Here is a 22,356-nt window from a genome sequence, read left to right as displayed (position 1 = left end):
CCTGTTTGTTCAACAAGACCCACAAGCTAACCAGAGGGCTGGGTGGGACAGAGCAGGGCTCCGGAGTCATCTCCAGCACCATAATTGCGGGCGAGCTCTGACGTTTCCTGCGGCTCCCTCCCTGATGTGGTTTTGAGCCCTTCCTTCAAGGCTGGGAGAGGAATTTCCTCCATGCGACTGACCCAGAGAGCGACAAATCCTGTAATGGAGAGGACAAAGAGGGCCACGCCGCGGGCCTGGCCTGGCGGTCCCTCCGCTCTGCACACAGAGCTCACCTTCGAACACAACGGGCACCGCGCACGCACCTGTCAAGGCTGCGTCCGCATCCTGCTCACGTGACAATCTGAAACGACCCAGGCTCTGGAGAACACAGCACGACGGGCGTCCACATCCACTTTTCCCACGCTCCTGTCCTCCAGGTGCTGCCGGGACGGTCAGCGCCAAGTTCTCACGGCCACTTGGACTTGACAAGGCTGAGAATCGTCTAAGCGCACCCTTCCTCCTCCCTGTCCTGCCCCGCACTTCTCAGACCTGTTCTTCTCTCGCTCACTGCCACCGTCCCCCCATCTAAACCCTCATCTGTTCTCCCTCGAATTTCGGTGACACTCTCCAGCCTCATCTCTCGTCACTTCCCCATCAACTCTTCCAAAACGTTTCCCAGGGAAATGCTCTCGTCAAACACCTTTACCAAGGATGCTGCGCTGTGAGCACCGCCGAGCCCGGACGCTGCAGGCTGGCTTTCGGCGAGGCACGGTTTCTCAGCCTCGGCACTTCTGACGTCTTCGGCCCGGTCACTGCTTGCTGCGGGGACTCCTGCGGACGGTGGGACACAGAGCGGCATCCCTGGCCTCTGCCTACCAAACACCGTTAGCACTCCGTGCCCTTGCTAGGACAACCAAAAACACCTCCAGATATTGCCAAATGTCCCCTGGGGGCAGCATCGCCTGGCTGACAACCACGGCTTTGAGGGTTCTGACCACTGTCCTGCCCCAGCCTGCCTAGACACCTCCCCTCCCCACAAACACCAGGCTCCATAAGCAAAGGAACCTTCTCCCAGTCCAGAGAGGCCGCCTCGCAAAATTCACTCTCATCTCTCCATCTTCATGTGTGGGGTCTCACTAGCCTTCCCTTCTCAACAACTCTTCCACCTGCTTTAGAGTGTCCTGACTGCCAGCAGCTCCCTAGGGCATTTCGTGGCCAGCTCAGGCTTTCTCATTCACTAATATTCTCTTTGTACCACGCACACTGTGCCCCATCCGCGCCTTGGGTCTTTGGGCACTCCCACACGTCGGAACTCTCCTCACCAGGTCACATCAGTGGTGGGAAGACAGAGGAGGGCAGGACCCTCATCGGACCGTCTCCAAGGCACCAGGCAAGCAGGGCAAGCCTCCATGGCAAGAAGCCCAGGAACAAGAGGTTCGAGGTCGGAGTTTGGGATGGGCTCCCAGGTGGGGAGCGGAAGTGCTGAGCAAGGCTCTCTCACGTGGGAAGTCACCGGAGGATGGGAAAGGCTGACAAGGTGGCGCCTTGGGCACAAAAGACCTGGAGTTCCAGGAAGGGAATGCAGCACCAAGGCAGCCGGCAGAGGCTCATACGAAGCCAGGACAGAAGGAGCAGGGTGCCCGGTCAGGGTGTCAGAGACAGAGGGACCGCCCGCGAAGCCGGAGTCACGCAGACCTCCAGCAGCTGACGTAACAGTCTGCACAGCCGCTATTCCCCGAAGGATGGGGTGCCAAGTGCCAGGCGGGAGCTTTCTAAATAAAGACTTGGTGGTATCAACTGAGTAAGATGGAGAGAAAGGTACAAAGCTTAACAAAGTTCCTAAAGCTGTCACTTATCATTTCATTTTAAAGTAGCCTGGGTTAGGGGGGGAGTTATGATATCTGATCTTCTAAAAAACCACAAATTAAAAAACTGACACGCACTCAAGATTAAATGATTAATGCAGAGTCCAAGAGGAGGCAAGTGGAGAAAAGGGGGCTCGACTCAGATGTGCCTATTGATGCTTCATCCCTTCATTGTTCTCTCTCTGCCCCAATTTTAACAGAGGATGCCAGGAGCTGGAAAAAAAATATTTTATTTGGGTCCGGTAAAGTCCTCAGGTAATAAGAATGGTCCCCAAAGAGACAGAAGCTAATGGCCCTTTTTAGCACAAAACAATAGACCTCTCTATCTGGAGACGGGTCTGCTCATCAGTGACCTGTGTCACCTGCCAACTCAGACCAGAAAACCAAAGAATGCAAGACTCAGAGTCGGGGTCAGACCCGGAGGGGTTCCTTCTCGGTAACACGACTCAAAGGAGGGCAGCCGCACACCCCGACGTCCACGCCTCCCTTCCAGAATCTGTGCCTACGTGATGCTGCAAAGCAAAAGGACTTAGGCAGTATGATTGAAGTGGTGAACTCTGAAGTAGGGGACCCAGCCTGGCCCTGTGAACCCTTAAAAGCTGAGAACCTTTCTTGGCTGCAGTTGGAGGGAGAGATGAGAAAGCAGGAGAGATTTGAAATGTGAGAGGAACCTGATCCACCATTGCCAGCTTTGAGAGTGAGGGAAGGGAAGCTCTAGAAGCCGGGAGCGGCCCTCGGCTGACAGCCAGCAAGAAAACGAGGACCTCAGTCCTACGACCGCAGGTAACTGAACTCTGCCAGGACCGGGAGTGAACAGGGAGTGGGCCCTTCCCCGAGAGCCTGCGGCAAGGCTCACGCCAACACAGCGCCTATGTCATTTTTTTCTCTTTTAAACATAGACAGGTCTCGCTCAGAGCCGGGATAAAAGGTGGCAAAGCTGTTCTTCTGACAGGTGCTGGTTTTGTCTCGATGAGGCAATCCGACAAGTACTGGCACCAGCCGCCAACAGCTTCAGTGATGATAAAATCATGATGGCTGCTTTACAGATAATAATACAATTACTTAAGTCTCAGGAGGAAGGCACATGAAGGCAAAATGAACCGAACTGAATGGCAAATTGGATGTACAAAAATCCTGTGTTTTTCCCTCAGAGGGGAGGAAAAAGATCTTAATTTCAGGATAAAAAGAACAAAATCTTAGTCACAGTGTTTATTAGGCAATTTAGCTATCAGATTAAACGTCATCATTGTAGAAAGGGAAAATCTTTCAAAAGGCTCTGCCTTCTAAATTCATTCAGTAGTTTTTTCTCCTCCTTTCTTGATGATTAAATGTGTAATAAGTTCTGAACTACTCACCTACGAGAGACATACGCCAATAAAAAAAATTTAAATTGGCCTCGCATTTTATTATCAACAATAGGTTATTTCTAATATGAATGGCTTTTATTTTACAAACATTTATCGCACAACTACCAGGCGCCTGGCAATGTCCTTGGCTCAAAAAGGACAAAATAAGTAGGTCCTTGACAAACCGAGGGAGGAAAGTGCTCTGTGAACGAAGAGTTACAGGGCAGCGTCAAATACTTAATACTAAAAGCACAGGGACGGCACGTGGAAACCTGGACACCTGTGCAGTGAGCATCCCACAGGAAGGAGGGAGACCCCTGTCACCGACGAGGAGTTTCCGGGGGGAACAGGGGAATGCGTGCATGTTCTGCCAGCGCACCCTTAACATGGAACACGAAGCCACGCTGATGTCCACGTGTATGAACGTTACATGTCATTTCTGAAGAACATATGGCAAACATTTGAAATCTAAAGACTTAGCGTAAGCACACGGCAACTCCGAGGACTATGACATGACAGAATTTCTCTAGACAGGGCTGTTTGAAAACATTTGGCAAACATGAGGTCGATCTGGCAAAAACGACACTTTCACGATGTCAGAAGAAGGCAAATAAACCAGATTTTTAAAAAGAAAAGATCAAGGAAATTCAGCGTTAAACCCACCAATTTCTCATTCCTGCTCTTTCCCAAATCTTCCCTCTTGCTCTAAAGTTGATAAATTAGAGGAACCTCAGTGCCAAGCGTGCCTAGAGTTTTAGTCAGCAGCCATACTAGCTGGTGTGAAGGCTGGTACTCCCCATCGCAATCCCAAGTGTATTGGCAAGTTAAGTGAAATTCCAAAAGAAAAAAAATTATTCAAAGATGAAGGGTTTTTCCATAAATTCACCATATGTCCGTATATTTGTTTTCGTTTTTAAAAAACTGAATCTGAACTTGACACGAAAATTAAACATATAAGCAGCCGCCCCAGTTTACCGTAAAGACTTGCAAAACAGGCAGAAGAAAAATGGATAAAATCTGCAGGCCAGTCGATCTCGGCAGAGAACGTAAAACAGGTTCTCGAATGTCAAAAAGTGGTAATTATAGGAGTTCGTTTTAAATATTACTTTATAATACAGAAATAGTCACGTTTCATAAAAGTTGAGAGAAAAATGTCTGCCTTTTATGCACATGTCCCCATTCAAAATAGGTCCCACAAATAAGGAAAACGGGTTCCCTAGAATCCAAATATCCCCCGGGGGGTCCACAGCCAGAAAAAAGTAAAAATTCATAAAAAGAGAAAAAAAACAAGAAAATGAGAAAAAAGATTACGCTCAGGTGCGCTGGTTTGCAAATCCACATTCTCCTCAGCCCTTAACTGTGGAGGTCAAACCACTGCTTGTGACTTCTTCATTATAGCAGAACACTTACAAGCAATTCTTTTAGAAGAAGAAAGAGGTCAAAGTACCCTTCAATTTAAGTAATCTCTCTAATAAAATCAAGGCAATAAACACAAGAACATGATTTATTGAGCCACATCACTAATTCGGCAAAACACGTGAAAACGTAGTTTTGCTTAGATTAACTAGAGGTTCTCAAAAGGCACGAAATACTCTTTGAAAACAATAATTTGAAAGCCAGAAGAACATCTGCGCACACTTGAGGGAGCCTGAGCGTGCGCCGAGGTGGCACTTACGTATATCTGGTTCCTCCGGTATCGCTGGTGCAGGTTGTGCATGATGGCGCCCCCGTGGAGCTCTGTCAGGGTGGCCATGTCGTCCACGCCCTCCTCGTTCGTGGGGTGCATAGCGGTCACCTTCTGGTGTGTAATTGTGCTCTGCTTGTACGTGAATACCTGATGGTGGGCAGGGAGGAGTAAATTCAACTGTTTAGTTATCAGTAATGAAGTTTCTAGACGTTTCCTGGACTTACCAGTACAAATTCAGTACCATTTCAGCAACAAGATCCTGAATTGGCCAATAAAAAATATACTGCAGAGAACATCTTCATTTATTTATGCCACTTACCTCTTTTTTTAATGGAAGTTTTTTGATAATTGCTATTAGATGTTGCTAGAAGACATCAGTTCAAGTGTTAACCATCCTTTGGGAACCACAGAAATTATAAATTTACAGTTCACTTCTCTGCTTATTTCTCCAACTGATAGAAATCAGTGAAGAAACTGGCTAACCAAGCTTTTAGAAAGTAATTGGGTTTCACTACACAATGTTTCACACGGGATCATATACTTCAAAGCTTCATAACAACATTCTTCCATTGAAACGGCATACGAATTCACCATATGTTCATGTATTTGTTCAAAGATTGGAACACATCTGCACAAGAATGTTTGAAAAATATTCCCAGCCATTACTGCCTCACTATCGGGATATACAGCACTCATGTGATCTTTAGACAAAACAAACTCCCTCTCGAATTTAAAATAAAATTGGTTTCTTTGCTTGACAGCCTGTCTTCCTTAAAATTCCAACACCTGTGATGAGTGCCACACGCATGCTGTAGCATGTACACGAGATGCCTCTGATATTACGAGGCTGATTATTAAATTTGCATGTATTTCTTGAATCTAGTCTTTTTATCGCAACTGGTTTGGATTAGGATTAACCATTTCAAGTCAACGCCATCTGCTGACCAAAATCTGACCAGCTTTACATACAAACTCGCGGAGTCCCATCACTCAATTATGGCTTTTATGCCATATTTATTCATTTTACACTTTTACTATATTCACCCTTAAAACAAAGATATACAAAGCGAGAACCTAAATAACAAGAAAAACATGCAGTCTTCATTTGTACACATCCTTATGTGCACACGCGCACGCACACACACACACACACACACACACACAAAACAAGTTTCTGGAGTATTTGCGGGACTTTTTGATGGGGGATTCTATTTTTAGATATCAACCGGGTGCCTATATGGCGACAAATGGTATGTTATTGCAAAAGAGAATGACACACCAAGGAAGGCAAAAGTACCAATCCCATGGTTTTCCTAAGCCATGGAAAATGGCATGTTTTATTTTTCTAGAGAAAAAATTAAACTTCAGCGTGGCATTTCTGCCACATGAACCACAAGAGTTGGTCCTGAGACACTGCTCAAGGCCAGAGCAGACACCCAGCCATGACTTCTGAGGACGAGCCACACTCCCCAGCTGTTTCCTGCGCTCAGACACCCACCCGGGGATGCGCCAGCCCCCGCAGGCCCACCTCGCGGTGAGGCGACCAAGCCCGCCACGTGAACACCCACAGGCTGGAGGGGGGCCTCCAGCCAGCTGAGGGCAGGCAGGGTAGGGTATGCCACAGAAAGGAAACCAAGGTATTAAAGAAAAATGCACAGGAACATTCAAAAGAGTAGAAACACTCAAGACACCCAAGCTTTCATTTTAACTCAAACGCCATGGGAAAAAGTTAAGCATATTTAAGCTAAGAGTGAAAGTAGTTTTAGGGTAACGTGGAAAACCCCAGAAGCAAACAGCTGGAACTCTCTGCCTTCCCCAGCTTGCTGCAGTCCTAGGATGCCAATCCAGGCAGGGTTTTGAGAAAAAGCACACCTGGGCCGGGTCCTGGGTCTTCCATCAAGGGCCAGGGCAGAACCAGAACTTGGCTGGCACAGGGAACGTCTGGCCAGCTGAGTGCAAAGCAGCACTCTGGGTCACCTCTCCACTCCCAGCACACACGGGGAGGGTCTGTCCTCACTCCGCTTCCTCAAAGGTCCTGCCAGCACAACTGGTAGACAAGTGACTTAAGTTCCCCAGGAAATTTTTCTTGTAGGAACAAAGACAGGAGACCAAAGCCAGCACAACTATCTCCTGCTCAACCCCCTGCAAATCCTTCCCAACATGAAAACAAATAACTTTTTGCACTAGTTGAGTATATCAAGAATTCTAGAATTTGAGGATAGAAATAATTTAGAATATTAAAAGTGTTGTGTTTATGTTGATTATGCTTTTTGGAAATAATCATACAAACCATATAACAATGAGACACTAATATATATGTCTGTGTGTAATGATTAAGTATTTGCGTCATGTGTAAACATCTCATTGTCTTTTTTAATGCACTGAGAACAGCAAGACAATACAGGATCCCACGTAAACAGCTCAGAACTAGTCACGTGGCCACTGGAAAAAATGGTTATGACCTGTAAACAAAGTTCCCCACCTTTGTACATTTGACTTCCTCCTATATTTTCAGGAACATACTGTGTATAAAATGAGAGGGGAAATCAAAAGAACTGGAACAATTCTTCTCATGACCTCAAGGAGACAGAATCATGATGGAAGATAACAGTCACATAAACGAGAGGCTACAAACAGAAAAACAGAAACATTCTGCCAAGATACAGGACTGCAGCTGCTCAAAACGGTGATTATTTCAAGGAAAAGTGGAATAGCAGAGAAACATATTAGTGAAGGACAGGCAGAGAAAACCGTCCAGTCAGAGACAGGTTAGTTACTATGTGTAAAGATCTCACAATGATGTTTGATATATCGAAGTTACTCAATAAGTGTCCGATTTAAGAAAATCTATTCATTCAAGCAGATATTTACCGGTGTGTCCTAAGCACTGGGAGTATATAGCATCGCAGATGGTAACGAATGTCTATGAAGACACAGTAAGGGTAAGGAGACTATGTGCCAAGAGGGGTGACTCTATATTAGGTATTTGGGGACAGCCTCACGGGCGGGTAACATCAAAGTAGAGACTCAGAGAAGGAAAAGACGGAACCGACCCCTGCGTTCTGGGTGTTACATGCATGTTGGCTGAATAAACACCTAATTGAATTTGCAAAGATTTCAAGAGGTTAGTAAGATCCACAATCTCGTTCAAGAATTTTTAAGGAGAGCCCTTTGAACTGTGAAGTCATTTTTACATGCAACAATTAACAGAGAATTCGTTTTACAAGATTAAGCCCAAATAGCAGAAAAGAAAACTCTACTTTAAGGAATGGAATTCTTTTTTATGGGAATATTTCGGGAACAGTGGCCAAAATACAGTAACAAGATTACTCCTACAAACCCCAGAGTAAACTCAGCTACCTTAACGGAGCATATACTAAGAGAAAGGTGGTAAGTTGAGAAATGGAGCAAAATATGGACGATTAGTAGACAGGAAATCAATTGAGAGAAAACGGAGTCTCAAGAACAAATAGTTCCTGTTATAGAAATACAAGCCACTGGTCACAAGATGGATGGGATTAAGTATGGGAGCAGAACAACCAATCGACACTATTGGAAAAACAACTCAGTGAAGGCTTGCCCAAGGCTGGGTCCACTTCTGCATTTAAAAAGGCATGGAGTCAATTAATTGGACAAAAACATTGGAGCCATTATTAATTCCCTTTTGTTTTTAACCTGGGGATAGTATATATATTGCAAGGCAACCCCTACCAAGCTTACACAATAATTTCTATAGTATAAAGTGATATACACACAGACTTCCCTTATTACAAATCACTAGGAACCCCTAGTCATAAAGCTTAACATTTATCTACTGAAGTGAAAGAAAAAAAATCTTATCCTGTCCTCTCCTGCGGGATGGGTGGGATAGAGGGTATTCTCAATCTGGGCAACTTCATCTCTTGTTAGCCTGAAATTTCTTCTCGAGCAGTTCTCGACTTTGCCCCCCAGGGCACACGTGGCCGTGTCTGTAAACACAGCTGGTTGTCACAAGTGGGGGGACAGGGAAGGGTGCTACAGACATACAGTCGGTGAAGACCAGGAATGCTGCCAAATGTCAAAGAATTACCCCGCCCAAACCCCAAACGTCAGGAGCGCAAAGGCTGAGATGCTCTGTTCCAGGAATCCCACGACATGCCAATCAACCGGGTGTCGATGCGGATTCTAGAAAAAATGATGCGTGAGCCAACGCCTCTACGCAAAACCTTTCATTAAACATAAAAACAAGTCTTTTAGGGACGAAGAGCTAAAAACACTGAATAGAGGTAAATCAAAGGTCGGCATGACAATATTATGTACTTTAGTTTTTGATTCTTCCTTATTTGATTCAATTTAAGAAGGGTAATATGATAATAATGAAGATTTCTACTAGGTTTGCTTATATTTTCATTATTTTCTAATTGTACAGTATTACAGTCAGACAACTTCTGCCTACCTGAGACCTCAAGTAACCTTAAACTCTTTCAACCACAATCTACAGGAAAAAAGGTTTTATACTGTAAACTGCTGTACATATAATTTCATGAAACACTTATGAGACTCAATGCATCCTAATATTTAATTTAAAAATACTTCGTTGCCTTAAGCCCACTATACAGACTCAATAAAAATTGAATAGATGGTCCTGGCCTTCCGAAGGGGCATAATACAAAAGGAGAAGCAGAGAGAGTAATGACCAAACACGGCCTTAAAGTCAGATCTGCGTGGACTCATTTCTCCTAGGCCTATGCTACCCACAGCACAGGGACAATGAGCAAAAGTTTCCCCATGTGTAAAATAAGAATGGTAATAATACTATCTAACTCACAGAATTACTGTGAAAACTAAAGAAAATAACGTCCGTAAAAGTCACAGCGCTTGGAACCAATGAGAGCTCAATGAAAGTAGCTACTCTTGTGAAGGGGACATAATGCAAAGAACAGCACAGAACATTCTATAAGGAAATAATGAAGAGTCTTAGCACAGATGGAGGAGCTTACTCTCCAGAAGAGGGCCTGAACACTGGCTGTGTGGGAGAAGGGGCTGAGCAAAAGGGGGGGCGGCCCATTTAGTTCTACATTTTTTATGATGACCTTGACCTGTGCCCTGATGAAAAACTATCTGACATAACACTTTGTTCTTCGGTTTGAATCCCTTTTGCACAAATCTGGCTGCCTTGTTTAGATTTTCCCTGAAATTCTACATTGTATCTTGGGATGCCTCTCTATTTATTTTCCTTCTTTCTTTCGTTTATCAGCTCATTAAGTCATGAAGTAAAGTATGATCAGTGACAAAGGTTAAGACGTTTGCCTCCTGACATGTGGCTGGAATGAGCAATCATGTCAATCAAAAATGAGCTTCCTCAGTTAAGCTTCACTGACTCAAGCTATGCTCTTAGCACAAGTCTAAGAGAGAAGCCATCACTTAACTGAAAAATCTGCCTTGGCTTGTTCCTTTACTGCTGCCTCAAGAGACTGGAGAAAGTATTTGGGGCATGAAAATGTAGAGTCCACTAGAAAGTTCCATTGGCATCTAATCAAAAGCAAAACTATACATGTCTAATGGGAAAAAAACAAAACAAAATATGGTGCTTTCAGCTCAAATTTGTCAGAGACTTAGCATCCTCACAACCACGGAACAGGGGATTAAAATTATCTTTATATAAATAAAAATTCCGTTACTTTAACCTCTGTTGGGTGGGTCTGTTAGATAACTAAGTAGAGATAAAAACAAAGACTGGTATTTTCTTTTGTAAAGACTCAAACTAGTTTCTGAGATTAAGTCAATTAATTGTCATCGGGTCTTCAATGCCCGATGACACTGTAGCATGGCATTTGGGTTCGAAACCAGAAGTGGGCTGAGGAGGGGGAAGGTCTTTATTGAGTGCTGGCTGCAAGCAACTGGCACACTGATTCTATTACCTCATTTGATTCCCAGCAAGAGAAGATATACTGTTGCTTTCTTTAAAGGATAAATTCACAAAGTATCAGAGAAGTTAGGAAGCCTGACCAACAGCACACAGCACAGCTAGCATTCAATTCCTCGGGATCGTGGAAAAGCATGCATGTTAGAGTCAGACCTCAGAGGGACACTAGTTCAAAGATGGCCTTTTGAATTCTACCTCTGCCACTTACTGGCTGTGAATCTCTGTTCAACAGAGTAAACGGGAAAGAACCCCCTGGCCCTTGGAACTCGAGGGCGGAGGTGGAGGGGGGATGGGACAAACACACTGTGCGTTGTTTAATCTCTCATTTATTCCACTGCTTTTCATTTACTCTCTCCAGCTTCCTCCCATCATTCATGCCATGCTGAGAGCTGGCCCCTGGGAACACAATGATGAATTAAACACCCCTCCTTCAAAGAGTTTACCATCCCCTGAGGGGAAGGCCCTCAGCAATCCTAACCCCGTGGCGGGGTCTGTAACTGAGGAAATTCCCAGGGTACAATGGGAACTAGCCGTGAGACGTAGGGCAGCCAGGGAAAAGCAGATACAGCGGCCAGACAGGGCAAGGCATCTGCTCGGTGGAGTGTGGCGGGGACACGGTGCGGGGAGACCCTGTGCCCTGGCCTGACCTGAAAGAACTAAAGGTCACATAAGCAGCTAGGTGGGGGCGACACTTCTCTACCTACTCATCATCACGGACAACTCTAACACTGAACGTGACAGTGACGCTGCTTTTCCTAGAGACAAGGTACAAAGAAGAAATTTCACGATGAAATGCAATTCAACGAGACCAACTTTCTAGAAACCCCATAGGAAAGCAATGTCTTCATCACTTCTCAGTGTGATCATTACAGGCACCACTGTTCTCCAAATGGAGGGTTTCTTCCTGCTTTCATGTGCACAAATAACGTCCCACCGAAAGCATCGGCGATGACAGGCATAACCCAAGGATAGGAGGCTCCGGTAGGTCAGTCCCTGAACAGTAAATGTTACCCACTGAGCAGGAATCTTCCTGATGATACCACAGAGTCTGTGGCCAGACTGATAGGATTAAGAATCTGGGAAGTTTGAAACACCCAGGAAGCTAATCTGTGGACCAGTTCGTGTGCCGATGGAGATGCTGAGCCATGCCACCCAATAAGCAGTGCTAAAGGCAGCAGAGTCACCTACACGGCCAGGTGCTTGCCACCACGGAGGCCTGGATGATGCACTGGCTCACCAGGAGGGGAGCTTCAGAGAGAAAAGGTAACTGTTGGAGTGAGCTGGCATGGCTGGAAAAATGTCTCACACACACACGCATTACAGAACATAGCAGGGTATTTGCAAATAAAGGAAAATAAGACCTCAAATCTGAATTTATATGTAACACTAGGAACTGTGATTTTATAGAAGAATTATGTACGGATTTCTTTTTTAAATGCTAAACTGCATTAATTTTATTCATTAAAGAAAATTTTGTGTGTAATTTTTAGGGAGAATTTGCACAAGGTAAGTCATTCTTGTTGCTCCAACTGTGCTAGGACGTGTCTCAAAACACTTTCTTGTTGCTTATACCATCACGCAGGCCATGTCCACCAAGAAAAAGACGTTCAGGCTGCTTAGCCAGCCTTTCCATGTTGAAGAATTCAGTGTGAAGAAAGGGATCATGATACATAAATGTTTTTTCATCATAATTATAGTAAAATCTATGATAAAATTATTCTATGCACACACAGTATAACCCTAGGTTTATTTTTAAAAGTACACACACATGTGCGTGCATGCGTGCACATATGCACACACACCGGCAACTATACTCTTGGGCGACATAAATGCAAACTTATGTTTGCACAAAAACACGCAAATGAATGTTCACAGAGCTTTACCTGTCGTAGGCAAAGCTGAAAAAGCCAGTCCCAGAAGGTGACGCGCTGTATGATTCCATTTATGTACTATTTTTGAAGTAACCCAATTACAGGGGAAGCCAGATTGGTGTTTGCCAGAGGGGAGGGAGGCGGGAAGGCAACGGGTGTGGCCATAAAGAAACGTGGGGGTCCCAAAGCTGTACCTTGACAGTATCAGCGCTGAACACTGGTTGTGATGCGATGTAAGATGTTATCATTGAGGAAACTAGGTCAAGGGCACGTGGGATCCTTCTGTATTATTGCTTACATATACATATGGACCCACAATGATCTCAAAACAAACACAGTTTAAAAAACGCAGGCAAAAAGACTGCAAGTAAACATATCAGAACTCCAATCATGGGCTGCAAGTTTGTAGACATTTTTAATTTTGTGTTTTATACTTGCCTATGACTCCTTCTCCATTTTCTAAAATGTTTAAGCATTTCTAGGCTTACGAAGAGAAATATGTCCAATCAATATCACTATCAGCGAACATATCTGGATACATATAACTGGTTCAATTGTGGTTTCTTGTTAAGCAGTTCTACAATGCTCATTTTTTTTAAAATTAAAAATGAAACAAAATGAAATAATAAATCTCCTCCAAGAGTCACAAACTATTAGTGGGAAAAGAGCTTCGAATACACTTGTTTTAAGCATAGTAGTTTCGGCCCAGAGAAACTCTAGGAAGCAGAAGCAGAAATGGGGTGAAAGCCCAGGAACCTTAATTCTTGGCCTCAAGGTCTCTTGACACTTGGTCGACGAGCTCTCGCTTCTGAGGTTCCTTTGCTCCTGTCCTAATGTCCTCGTCCTTGTTCTAATTTTAAGGGCCTCTTTCTGATCCCTTTCTCCCCAGTCACAAGCCCAAATCCTGAGAGCATGAACTTGAACTCTGGTACAGAACTTTCGTTTCTACAATTCTGAACCACACTGATGTTTCATAAGCACCTCAAAACAAAAACCCCTAGACCTGCATATCTCTTTGCCTTGTGCCTATTTCCTTACTAATCTCAAAAAGTGACATTTTCAGTACCAGCTCCCTAAGTCAGAAATCAGCGTCAGCCTAAAATAACCTCCCCTTCGCTGGATGCCGCAGCCACGGCTCAAGGCCTGGGGTCAGATCACCGACCCCACCGAGAACCCATCTTCTCCCCGTCCCGCCTCAGCCGTGGCTCACGCCTCATGTTTTCATCCAGACCCCGCAACCGCTTCCTAATTCCTCTCTGTGTCCCACGGCATTCAAGGGGGAGTCCAAGAAACATTTAATTTTGAGTTTTAATGATTAAATATTTTTTACTAGTTTTCATGATAAATTTTCTTGGCACTCAGAATTAAAAGACATTTCCAAAGCTAAAACTGGTTTCTTTGGCCGGTATTTCCCAACCCGGAATCAGAGAGGACCTTTAGGGGGACACAGCTCAAGTCTGAACGGCATGGACTTGGCTCCGCGTGAGCCCCACACTGCTCCCCATTGGCCCAGCAATCTTAACTGGCTCCAGTTCCTCGGTTCTGTAACCTTCTATTTCATCAACGGTAAAAAAGAAAAAAAAAAAAGGATGATAAGAACACGTACACCTCAAAGGGTGGTGGGGAGAACAGGTAAAATAATCACATCAAGGATTCGGCACAGTGCTCGGTGCTGAGTCAGCAACTCAGATGTTTCCACTGTCAGTCCTGTTGCTGTTATCAGCGATGTAATCTGAGCCTGCCCTGACTGAAACTCTCTGCTTCTTCCCAGCCACTCCCGGGATACAGAACAACCTCCTTCACGCGTCCTATACCGCCTTTCCTGAGGGCCCCGGCAGCTTCTCCCACCCGGCTGACTCGGCCGTGTCAGATGGACTTGGAGCCTCTCGCCCTCTCTGCTAGCCCTCTGCATTCTCTTCTGGGGTGAACTCTCCTGGGATCCGCCCTTCATTCCGCCCGGTCACCCGCCTTCCAAGCGTCAGCCACCACACTCGGCCTGAGCAGAGTGTCCTCTCCCACAGCACCTTGGACAGAACCTCTCCTGTCACTCACCACATTATACTGTAATCTCTTTCTGGCCCAGGATGACGACGTGTGAAAACCTCTGGGGCCTCGCTGCCTAGTCACACGTCTCGCACCAGTGACTGCTTACGAATTGCCTGCCAAAGGGATGAGCACCAGCCATCCCTCCACGGTGCTAAGAGCATGTGATGGGACACCTTGCATTTGTCATCTAATCCCTAACTCCAAAGGCTGAGTTGTCAATCGACATTTTTCATTTACTGGCTGCCCTGAAACTGCCTGACACTGAATTATATGACAATAATTCCTTGGTTGCTCTTAAGTAAAATGAAAAAAGACATATTTGAGCCAAATATGCATACATCTTGGAGTTTTAAAACAGAGTCAAAATCAATTTTACGACTCCTAGCTTTAAGCACTAAGTTTTCTGCATGCTCTCATTTCCAAGTATCAAGAACTAAGAGATACCACGCAAGGCAGTTATTAATCCAGTGAACGAAAATAGAACTGGAGTGATTCCAGGGTCCAGACTGAAACCAAAAGTCATTTTTGGCTGTTAGTTTGGTAAAATATCTACAGAGGAGGCAAGCAGTCAGCTTGGCTCACGCTTATGGTACAATTTCTAGGAGAAAACGGCCCATCCAAAAGATAATAGGAAAGGCCAGAAACGGAGCACATCAGCTTGGACCATGCAATGACGAGTTCCCACGCTTTCCTTGTATGCCAACCCCACCCCCACAGCCTAGGAGATCTCGAGAAATGTCAGGAAAATGCTACTCGAATCTCTGAAAGGAGGAAGAAGAGGCAGAAGGCCGGACAGAGAAAAGAGTGACGTGAAGAGGCAAAGATCTCTTTTAAAAAGTGTATTGTATAATAAAAATAGTAGGTACTGAGATATTTTCTCCAGTGTATGGACCATGAACAACATAAGAGGGCTAAGAAGAAGACTGCGTGTTTATTTTCCCCCCGAAAAGTATCGGCAAGAATGATTCTCTGTAAATGTCTGCAAATGCAAACGACATAAAAGCTCTGCACAGCGGCTGCTGGGAATCTGATCTGAGGTTTAAAGAAATGGATGGGAATCTGGCTGAAATCTTTAAAGCAAAAGCTATGAGGGAAAAACATGGTCGTGTTTTCATCAACATCATTCTTTGCCCAGCTTCCCATCCTTCACTGAACTCTCCCAAAAAGGGAGTCTGGAGACCCTTCCTTTCTGCCAATATCCTAACAAGCCTGCATCTCTTCCAATTTCCATTTCAGAATATTACAGAATCAAAACATGGTAGAGACAGAGGGACCCCACACACTCTCAAAGAGTCAATGTTCTTCCCTTCAGCAAACAGCTCCTCCCCCATGGATGCAGACACCTGGCCCCCCGGGCTGGGCTCCCCGCTCCCCGCGTCACTAGGACACTTCCACGTACGCTGCTCTCGTTCGTCACCCATCAAGGCCACTCCGCCTCCATCTCCTTTCCAGGGGCAGAGAAAGTGCAGAAGGCCAAAACCAGACACTCAAGGATGCCACACGTGCACGAGGTGGGCAGATGGAAACCGATAAAGAATATGAGGTGACGATGCACCGAGTTATAGCCTCCCGCCCCGTGGACATCTGGAGACTGAGGAGGTTGTGTCAAACTCAGAGCAGTCGATTCCCTCAGAGACCTTAAGGTTCGCGTCAGAAACGAGTGAATAAGTCCACATTATTTTAAATCACGGTGTAAGTATTTTTTAAACCTTAAAAATTCTGTTCTCTTAATCTCTTGATAGCGATACATGCTCCTGTTAAGAGTATGTGAGTTAACGCTCTGCTGGAGGGAATGTTGAATCGTGTAACTGCTTTGAAAAACAACCTGGCAGTTCCTCCAAAGGGTAAACACGGTTAGCATCCGTCCCAAGAATCCACTCCCAGGTATGTACCCTGGCGAAATGAAGACACACATGCACGCGAACACCCGCACCCAGGCATTCATGGCATTACTCCCGCTGGCCAAAAAGCGAAAACAACTCAAACGTCCGTCAGCAGATGACTGGGCGGACTCACGTGGCACAGCTAGACGGTGGAATGTCATCCGCACCGAAGAAGAACGAAGTCCTGACACCCGCTACAACATGGATGAGCCTTGAAAGCGTGATGCCGAGGGAAAGGGGTCAGACACACGCTATATGATTCCGTTTACTGCAAACATCCAAAATAAGCAAAGCCACAGACGGGAAGTCGACGAGTGGTTTCCGGGACTGAGGGCCTGGAGAGGGGGAAACGGGGAGCGACAGCTAATGGGCCTGAGGTTTCCTTCTGAAGTGACAAAAATGTTCTACAATTGACTGTGGCGATGACTGCCTGACTCCGTGAAAATACTAAAAACCACTGACCTGCACACATTCAGTGGCGCATTTATGGGGTGTGAATTGTATCTCATTAAGGCTGAGCTGCATAAAGCATGGCAGCTCAGCCATGTGGCGGAATAAGGTGGATGCAGGCACACGAAGTTTAAGACGACCAACTAGGTCGTGAAAAGTCGCACAATCACTTGCTCCATCTATAGTATACACAGCGATTGTGACAAGTCATCACGGTTAGGGTCACAGTTTCTGGCACTCCACCGACCCCAGTTCAAACTCCAGCTCACATCCGACCAGGGCTGCGTGGCCTTGGGAATGCCTGCCCACCCAGCCTCAGTTTCCACAATTGGAAACTGGAAAATGAGAGGACCTGCCTTGCGGGGGTGCTGGGAGCTAAATCAGGTAAAGCACTTAGCAAAGCCTTGCCTCAGAGTAAATGTGCAAAAACTCCTATTCTTGACATCAAGGTCACCAGGACAGTCCAAAAGGAGTCGGCAGGAGCTTCTTCCACTGAGAGTCTGTTAAGTACTAAGAAGCTGACACAGGAGGCCTCTGCTCAGAATCACTTTATCGACCATTATTCCGGGTGACTGGGATATCTCAAAACACATTTTATTTCATTAACAATAACCAAATAATACAATAATCGTTTCGGCAAAGAAAAGCTATTATGAACTTCAGGCTTCATGATAATTCAGGCCGGAACTTCCTGGGAGCGTGAATTATGCAGGTTACTGCTGTTCAATCGTCTCTTCTACATGCACGGTCCCCTGACATCAGGTGACAGGTGGCAGAGAATGGTGGGTATTCACACTGCAAGGTGAACGCCCAGGGCAGCTAAGGCCTCCTTCCGCTCTCCCAACAGTCTGGATTCTTACTTTCCATCCTACCGTGTGAAGAGGGCAAAAATAATCCATGCAAAGAAATCCAACTTCTTTGCTTGCAAAGTACCTGAAAACAGGATTAATGCTTTAATCTGTGGGGAATTTTTATTTAATAAGGAAAAAGTTCTTTCTTTAATCTATTAGTGGAGACATGACTAATAAATACTTAATAGATACGCCCTCAAAATCATTAAATGGAGTAAACTGAGAATTCTGTCTCAGGAATACACGCCGACAGGCCTTCCTCACGGGTTTCTCCTGCCAGACATTTTCCCTCTATGATGGTTGTGAATAAGATGTTACATGAATCAAACAATACAGAGCTTTGTCCCATTTGACTAATCTCTCGAATACAGTATTTATTTAGGCAGAAATGAGGTAAAACCAGAAACTTTCACACTGTTTTTGTTCACTCTGCAAAGGATATAGAATTTTAAACTAACTCCCAGGCTATGCAGCCTGTTCGGGACTCATACTTTTGTAAGGGGATACGCTATTCCAAATGAATAATGGTGAGAGCATCAAATAGCATCAACGATGTGTTGAATGGGTTTTTACAAAAAAAAAAAATCCTCCTTCAAAACCTGAAGACAAACTCTGGTAAGCATAGTAGACTGAGTCTCACTGGGTAACTTTCCTGTACCCGCACTGTAAGTACCCGGGTGGGGGGTGGCAGCGTGTCACAGGAAAACTCGGAGAAAGGGCATCTATTTAATTCCCACGCTGTGTCTGAGCATAATGCATTTTAGCATGATCATCATTACGACTTATAAACAAAAGCAGCATTATCACCTTGCTTTCGGAATTGATTTCTGAAATCTCCCTGAACACCTAATAAAATCGGGGAACAGTGTGCAGTGCCAAAAAGACCTGGGGTTACAGGGTATAAGACCAAGAATGGAGGCCAGGCTGAGGCTAGACACGGTAGGGGTCATCTTCCAGCTTCGTGTGTCTAGGAATTACCAACAGAACTGGTGGACAATGATGCCAGCCGGGCCCCTCACCCAGAGGGTCGGCTGAGCAGAGGTTTGGGGTAGAGCCAATGAAATGAGTTTTTGCAATAGGCTTAGACTTAGGTGATAACTGGGAACCAACAAACAGCACCTGAAGCCATGGTTTATCATTATTATTACTGACGCTGTACCTATGTATCCCAATGTCACTAGATAGGAAAAGAATCCAGGAAAAGGGTCCATGAACAATCAGCACGAATAAGTGTGGATCTGAATTCGGGCACTGTCAGCATGCGGACAGAATCTATAGGATGCTAACCAACCGAGCAACAGGAAGAAAGGTTTCAGGATTTATGTGCAAGGGTGATAGTACAATTCAGGGAAACAAAGCTAGGAGGAGAAAGATTTCAGAGATTCTGGTAGTGGCTATGTAATAAAATAAAACAAACAGAAATCCTCACATTCAAACATTACCTAAAAGACCAGGGTTCAAGTCCCAATTCCCACATGCCCTATGCTCGGGCAAAGTACTCAGTTACGGTTATAAGCAGCTGTGTGCTTTAATTTAGTGGAAAAGGAAGAAGAAAAGTTGGAGTCTGGGGGCCAGGAAGAAGATGGTAGATCTGTGTACGAAGATGAGAAGAGGTGAATATGATCCGGCAGGCTGTAACACAGCAATTAAAAAGGAAAAAATAACACCGAAGAGCTGACGCATATCTGCCCCAAGAGACTCTCTGCTTTACATTTCAGTAGCAACATTTGATTTTCTGTTCTTAGAAGCCCTTGTGAAAATCCACTATGGTCTGAACTGCTACTCGCACACTGTAAACTAAATCAAATATATAAAATGTTTACATGTCTTCAGAGGAGACATTATAACTGCCAATATGGTATAACAAAAAAGAGGCTGTAAGCTTTTATTCAAATTATCTGCCTGCTACAGATAAAGTTCCATCCAATGTATGGAGGAAGAAAGATTCAACATAGGAAAAAATATCGTTGTCAAAAAAATTTAAAGAGTAATTTCAAATGTTTAGAAGCTGCTTACATAACCCTAAAGACAGACCCAGAAAAAAGTATTATTCAGAAACAATGCACGTTTTCAAATGAATTCAGTTTTAAATCTTTCTACTGTGTATTAAATGAATTGAGATATTATGGGTAATTATTTTGTGGATTGAGCTAATAAGCCTATTAAGATGGAGACAATATTTCTGTACAAAAAGTCAGAGCAAATTATCATCAGTGCAAACAATTCTGTTAATCAGATTAAAACTCAACAGTCAGATTTTTCAGATTTTGAGATAAATGGCTTAAAAATGTCTTTACATCATACTGAAACCAAAATTTGCCTCAGCGAATTTAACAGCCCTTAAAATAGTGCACGAGCAAGAAACAGTGGAACTAAAGATTAATTTTCATTTAAAATTTTTAAGTTTTTCAAATTTCTGAGACAGGACAGATACGTTCCATGAGCTCCGCAGAAAATAGAGCAGCCCTGTGGTGTGCGACACTAAAAACTAATTCAACCTCCCCTTCGCCAATGCCAAGTTCTACTTGAACTTGTAACAATGGAAGCTGACTTCTATGCCAACTCTTCTTGCAAACTGCCTTTCATTAATAAGGCTTTTGGTAAGTGTGTCTAATAACAAAGCCCATGATCTCTTTGTCCTGGACTCATTATTCAAACTTGAGCGGGTTTGGGCCCCGGAGTGTTTTTAACTGGTTGGGCATGTACTAGCCCACACCGGGGCACAGCCCTGTTTCCAGCTGAGATTAGCACAATATCTGATAACTAGACAAAAAAGACCTATCCAGCCATGAAGCTAATCTTTTGGGGGGATTGTTAGGAGTGAGAGTAATTACATAACAAACAGAAAAACAGAAAATTCTTCGTTTCACTGTATAAAGCAGGCCCTTGTAAACGGCCTCTATAGGAAACCCTTTACACGTACCTGCGCACGTTAGAAAATGTGTTCGCACACCTGCTAAAGTTTAAATAAGTGTAATTTCCGATGCACATGTTGATCGAGGTGGGGGTTTATGTCTGCTCACCTGCCTCTTGCCAAAAGCTCTTTTGTTCAAAATGTACTGACTCCGTGCCCGGCACTGGCGAGAGGCTGAGGACACAGACAGGTGAGTAAGGGTCCTGAGAGCCCGTCAAGGGAAGGGTGGACGGGAAGCTGGTCCTGAAAGCGTTGTGATGGAGGTGCAGGGGCTCCGGGCAGAGGGAGACCAGCTCCGCCAGGAAAATCCGCTCCTCACAGCCGTCCTGTCACGTCATGGTGCGACCTGACACGAGTCAATCCACCTCTCAGAACCTTACTCTGTCCGAGACAGTAGTGCAAACATCTCCCTCCCCAGTTACCAGGCTGCTGGGAGCAGCAGACAGGTGGTCCCACTGCACAGGCTGAAGGAACCTGGAAGTGATGCTGTAACTACCAAGATAAGATGCCTGCTCCCACCTGGCAGGTGGCCCATCGGCTCAATTGTGAAACTGCCAAAGGCTCGTTTCCTTGGAAATCCTGCTGCGGATTCCGGTTCCGTCGGCCCTGTTTTGTCTCGTTCCCCTCGTACTCTGAGCCTATGGCCACACATTCACAAGGCTGTTCACTGCGGTCCTGGCGGCCAGCCAAAACCACACACCCAGCCAGACCAGTTCGGCACTGGCCTCCGCACACCATAAAACCTTCCACATACATGCTCCGGCTTAAAGCGTGCTCCTCACCCCACTTGCCGATGGCAATGGCCTACTTCCAATTACTTTTGTAACTTATATGTGTATGCATATCTACATACACATATGTTCCTAAATATATATAACGTAACCCCCCACACGCATATATAACTATGGCAATTCTTATCTGTATAACCTGGCAAATACCTATGTTCTATCTAGCAATCAGCCCTCCAGGAAGATGCTATTCTCATCTCAATTTTATGAGAAATTTGAGGCCCAGAGGGCTTAAATAACTTGCCCAAGGTGAGTGTGTGGCATGCAGAGCTGGGAGCAAAATGTCCATCTGTCAGGGCATAGCAGGTACTACTGGCGGTGTGGGCTTGTGTGCCACCATGCATGTGATACTTTTGTTTTGAAATATGTTGTTCCGTTTGTTTCCATAAGGTCCCAGAACTTCCTTATCTAACTTTCCAAATAACATTAAAATAGTCACTCTTGCCGGCCCACTGCTAAAAATCAAGTTACTGGAACAGTATTTTAAAACTGCATCTATGCTCTGCAGTGGGACTCATATAGCACATAGAACATGTAGTGACGGGTAAAATTATGGACAAAAAATTTTTTAAAGGAGTGAAACACAGTCATGGGAAATGGGAAGTTAACATTTAACCAACAAGCTTCTAGATCTTAAGTTCGCAACAACATCAAAATTAGTTTGCACAAGTTAAGCTAGGAAGGTTAAGTGAGGACACCAATAAATAATAATTACATAGCTACATAAGCACTTCAAATAATTAACCCATATTACTTCATAATTTATCC

General features: G+C 44.8%; 1 protein-coding gene across 4 annotated transcripts in view; it reads right to left on the bottom strand.

The window, feature by feature from the left end:
- MYO10 (myosin X) overlaps positions 1 to 22,356 on the bottom strand; it is a 189,684-nt gene that overhangs the window by 103,135 nt on the left and 64,193 nt on the right. For 3 of the 4 annotated variants that reach the window (XM_039842747.1, XM_039842748.1, XM_039842749.1), the window contains one exon: positions 4,869 to 5,027. In XM_039842747.1, the coding sequence (XP_039698681.1) occupies positions 4,869 to 5,027 (159 nt within the window). Of the gene's footprint in view, positions 1 to 4,868; positions 5,028 to 22,356 lie in introns of those variants that run through there. The other variant, XM_039842751.1, reaches the window with a different exon arrangement.

The sequence above is a fragment of the Pteropus medius genome, unplaced genomic scaffold (genome assembly GCF_902729225.1).
Source record: "Pteropus medius unplaced genomic scaffold, Ma_sr-lr_union100, whole genome shotgun sequence".
NCBI classification, from domain to species: domain Eukaryota; kingdom Metazoa; phylum Chordata; class Mammalia; order Chiroptera; family Pteropodidae; genus Pteropus; species Pteropus medius.
The sequence above is the reverse complement of the archived record's forward strand: the minus strand, read 5'-3'. Positions and strand labels throughout refer to the sequence as shown.